Source organism: Condylura cristata, unplaced genomic scaffold, assembly GCF_000260355.1.
Source record: "Condylura cristata isolate star-nosed mole 26May11 unplaced genomic scaffold, ConCri1.0 scaffold00017, whole genome shotgun sequence".
Classification (NCBI taxonomy): Eukaryota; Metazoa; Chordata; class Mammalia; order Eulipotyphla; family Talpidae; genus Condylura; species Condylura cristata.
Genome location: NW_004567118.1, coordinates 20,321,344 through 20,325,775, shown reverse-complemented (window position 1 = coordinate 20,325,775; position 4,432 = coordinate 20,321,344). Strand labels below are relative to the sequence as shown.

Genomic DNA, 4,432 nt, shown 5'->3' with positions numbered 1-4,432 from the left:
CGGCGCGGGCATGGACGCGGCCTGAGCGCGGAGTCGCCGCGGGAGCTGGAGGGGAAGGCGGCGTCGGAGCCCGAGGCGGGAGCCATGCCGGAGAAACGCGCGGGCGCACAGGCCGCGGGCGGCAGCTCGGTGAGCTCGGCGTCCGGCGGTGTCAGTACCCCAGGCCCCAGCCAGGGGAGGCTGCAGGGACGCGGGACCGATTGGGGTGCAGGGTGGTCCCCGGTTCCCCGAATGGAGACCAGCCGAGCGTCGCGTCCGCACCGAGCAGAGACTTGGTTTCTCGGAAAGCCTGTCCTTTTCCAGGTCAGCAGCCGAACACGTCGCGACTGCAGACTCCCAGTGCTGCTTACGATACACGACACTTTAGATATCTGATTATTGTTTCAAAGGGCGCCAGACGGGGCCCTCGGCTCTAAGCAACCTTGTTCTTCCCAATACGTTTTCGCGCAGTAGTTTCCGGCCCCGATGCGGTGCGCGGGAGCCTTGGGAACCGGGAAGTTGGCTGCCTGGGAGGCAGCTCTCCTTCCTGATCCCGGGGTGATCGGAGTGCACTGCTGGGGACAAGGGCCCGACTTGGCAGAGGAACCTGCACAGACGATTGCGAAGTTTTGTGCGGTTTAGGTACTTTCTGTCAGTGGTTGAGGGTAGCCCTCATTTAATTGGCCTAGTTTCAGCCCAGCAGAATTTGTCACCGGGGCTTTAGTTTCTTATAGAGGAACAGCAGCAGAGTCTTTATTGACTTAAAGACATTCTTTCCCTCCTGGCTGTTTAGGACTTGAAGAAACTAATAGGAAGAACAAGGTTTTCCAAAGAAAATTAGACATTTTAAAACTTGACCTTCGCTTGTAAAAAAAAACATTGAATGATTTTATTTTGGTGATATGCGTTCCCTTAGTAGAACTGGGAGGACTGGAGAAGTGGAAGAATAAGTAGAATAGAGAAGGCAGGACTGTTCTCCATCCTGGTTCTACCAGAACCCGTGAGACACCAGAATATTGGCTCAGTCTTGCCACTCAGCACCTGTTCAGTAAAAAGAGGGATAATATTGAAGGGTCTTCTTGCCCAAGATGAGTATTTTTGACAAAGCATAGCTGGTGGTAGCGGGGCGGGGATGGTGGTGGGGGGATTGCAGCATTTTTGTCTTGATTATTGGCTTCCGCCTAAAACAAAACCAAACTGTGACCTGTTTTAGGCCTTTCAATATACAGTCGGTAATTACTACCAGTACTAACCCCTTACTAGTAGCTTATCTGGTAACCCGAGTTAAGCTTCCTTCATCTTTTTCCTATAAACTAAATATATTGATAAGTTTACCATGTAAAGATTTTAGGTATTATTCTTTCTATTCCTTGGTCCAGTTCCTCAGCAATTTTTATCTAAACTTTGAGGCCCTTTTTCAGCTTACCTTCAGCCTGCCCTCCATTGTTGGTTAGTGATCCCGATCTAGCATTAAATATGGTCATTAATCCTATCCTTAAAATTTTTTGTCTCCCATATGCTTATAGTATAAAAAAAATAACCTGACAGGCCAAAAATAACCTGACAGGCCAAAGTTTATGTGTTAGTGATTAGGTGAACTTATTTTGAATTCCATTTCCCACCTTTTATTACCTGTATAAAATTGGACAAGTTATGTTACTTCTGTGAATTAGTGATATTTACCTCAAAGTATTGTGAAGGTTACTGTAACCTGGCACCTAGTAAGTCCTCAGTAAGTAGTAGCTGCGATTATTTCTCAGTATTTTCTACATGGTTGGTCAGAGTATGTAAGAATTCCTGACTGATGACAAAGTTCTCTCCCATTTACTAATCTGTATAGGAATTAGCTCCCAACCTAAAATCTAACTTGCAGATCTTACGTACAGAAACTTTTAAGTTTGATGTGTACTTAAAAAAAAAAAAAACACACAACGTCCATTTTATTCCATGATACCTTTCCTGCAGATTCTAATACTAATTTGCTGGTTCAGGCACGAGTAGAGTTCTTCCCAGCCTTTATTTTTTAGGGTGTGTGGAGTCAGTATTGATAAACTTTGATGAATACTGATAGTCTTCTTGATGTTTGCTATACTTAGTGAGATGACAGTAGTATAGCAAGCAAGTAGTCACATTCAGAAATTACTTTTTGAAATGTGTAGAGACCGTAGGAAAAGCAGTGAAATACCTTCTAATCATACTTGCTCATGTCTTGCTAGAATTCCCAAATTATGTGTCTTTTCTGCTTGCAGTTTCTGTCTAGCACTTCCATATGCTATGTTCTACAGCGCTGTGGCTTGACTTCATTTTAATGTGTTGGAATTTTCTTATAGCTTGATTCCAGTGATATTCGTGGTTCTAAAGTTCCAGTTACTAATAATTTGAGGGAGGATTGCCCATGTACAAGGAATTAGCAGCTTTTAGGTAACTTGTTTAGCAAAGTGGTGAGTTGTATTGACTTGAAAATAGCAGTGAAACAAGTATTTACTCCAAGAAATTGCCTTCTAGAAAAGGAAGGTGTGTGTAACACATTTTTGTTTTATTTTCTTCTCTTTGCTCTATCCCTCCTAATTGTGTGTGTACACACACCTTGGCATATTATATCAGAATTACTTGTATTACTGCTACATGCAGAATTTCTGTATACTTATCCTTAACAGCTAGGTAAAGGAAAAGTCCTTTTGGAGCCACATACCATCAGGTAAGAACTAAGATTGACTGCAAAGAAAGCCTACCTCGTTTTAACACTCCATCTCAAAATGTTCATGGACTCCAGAGAGGCAAATGTGTTGTCTCAGTATCAGCGTCATTCTGGAGGCATTTGATGCCTAATGAGTTTATTTTCCTCAGACTGTTCTAGAGGGACCTCAGAAAGGTTTGTTGATTTTTGAGAACAAGAATATTAAATATTTTATATGCAAAATGGAAGTAATACTGAAAGCAAGTTTTGGTTAAAAAAAAAAAGACAGAAATGATAGGTATGTTTTATTTGAAATGATCATATTGATTCCTAACAACTATTTACTGTTTACCTTTCTATACTTTTTCCTTCATTTTTTTATTGCGACGAAATACACAGAGCACAAAATTTACCATTTTTACTGTATAGTTAATTGATATTAAATTCCTAGTGTCATACAACCATCATCACCATCCATCTCCGGAACTCACTTCACCCTGTAAAACTGAAACATATTTTTAAAGTTTGCAGAATTTTTTTCTACCTGTTTTTGTCTTCAGTCATTACTTAAAACTTTCCTAAACTGGAATTCTGTACATTCCTTTTAATAGAAATTTTTATTTTGTTGCTGAACGTGACCTTACTTCAGAAATTAGGATATGTTGCACTAAATGAATAATAAACCAGCCTCTGAACTTGACTTAAAATTAACTTCTCCTTCCTTTAAATACACTCTCCAAAGAACAACCTGTTGGTAACATCTGTAGTCACCTTTCTTTCCTCCTTGGCATGTACAGTTTTATTCAAGTGTTTCTAGCCTCCCTCCCTCAGGGAAAGGGGTGCAGGAAAGGTTGGAAGAGGAGGAAAGTCCCCGCTTTCCTGATGCTGTTGTGAAATGACACAGCCTCTGGATCTACCAGATATTCAAGCTGACTCCTAAATGTTGCCATGGGTTGTTTGGCATTCCCTTCCATCATTAAGATTTTACTGCCATGTAAAGGTTTATTTTACTCTTTAGTACTTGGGTGAGTGATTAACTAGTTTTTCAAATCCTTTTTTTTTTTTTTTAAAAATGTCTTAATTATACTCATAACTCTTCCTGGTTTAAAAGTTAGGTATTTTATTCTGAGTGCCTGGCTTTTATCTACCCTTTCTTTCCTCCCACATCAATCTTGAGCCAACCTCAATGCATTTTTGTGGGTAAGACTTTTGACTACTGTGATTTGCATTAAAGGGAAAGAGAGAGCTCCTGCCTAGCCAGGGTGGTCTGTATCTTCATTCTGTTATGCTTCCACGCCCCCTTCTTACTCTCTCTGGGAAATTTCTGTTCAGACTTAGACTAGGAAAACATATTGTTGTTATTTCTGTACTGAAGGGATCTTTCCAGTCAAAAAGAATGCTTGCCCCACCAAAAGTCTGGATATATCCCTCCCTCTCAACCTGGTTTTGATAGAAATTGTTTCAAAAGTCAGGAACATTGTTCTATTTATTTTACAAGGATGTTGACTACTTCTATTGGCCATAATTCATCAGTTCTCCTGAAGTAGGTGATAGTGTTGTGTGTGACTTAAAAGGGAAAAATACAAGTGCATGAAAATAACTTTGACTGCTGAAAGTGATCATGCTAAGTGGTAGAACTCAACACTCATTTCTTGTGTCCTAAACTAATTTTAATTTGGCAGATCAGTTCCTCATGTTACGGAATTGCCTATGTAGTCACTTCTCTTTTCACTGTCCACAGTTGAGGAAGATAAAAGACCTCTAGCTACCTGAGCT

General features: G+C 40.8%; 1 protein-coding gene across 2 annotated transcripts in view; it reads left to right on the top strand.

The window, feature by feature from the left end:
* Positions 1–6: 6 nt before the first annotated feature.
* HIATL1 (hippocampus abundant transcript-like 1) overlaps positions 7–4,432 on the top strand; it is a 41,314-nt gene continuing 36,888 nt past the window's right edge. Inside the window, exon 1 of one of the 2 annotated variants that reach the window (XM_012726669.1) lies at positions 7–129. In XM_012726669.1, coding sequence (XP_012582123.1) covers positions 85–129 — 45 coding nt within the window. In that variant the 5' untranslated portion in view covers positions 7–84. Of the gene's footprint in view, positions 304–4,432 lie in introns of both variants that reach the window. The other variant, XM_012726668.1, reaches the window with a different exon arrangement.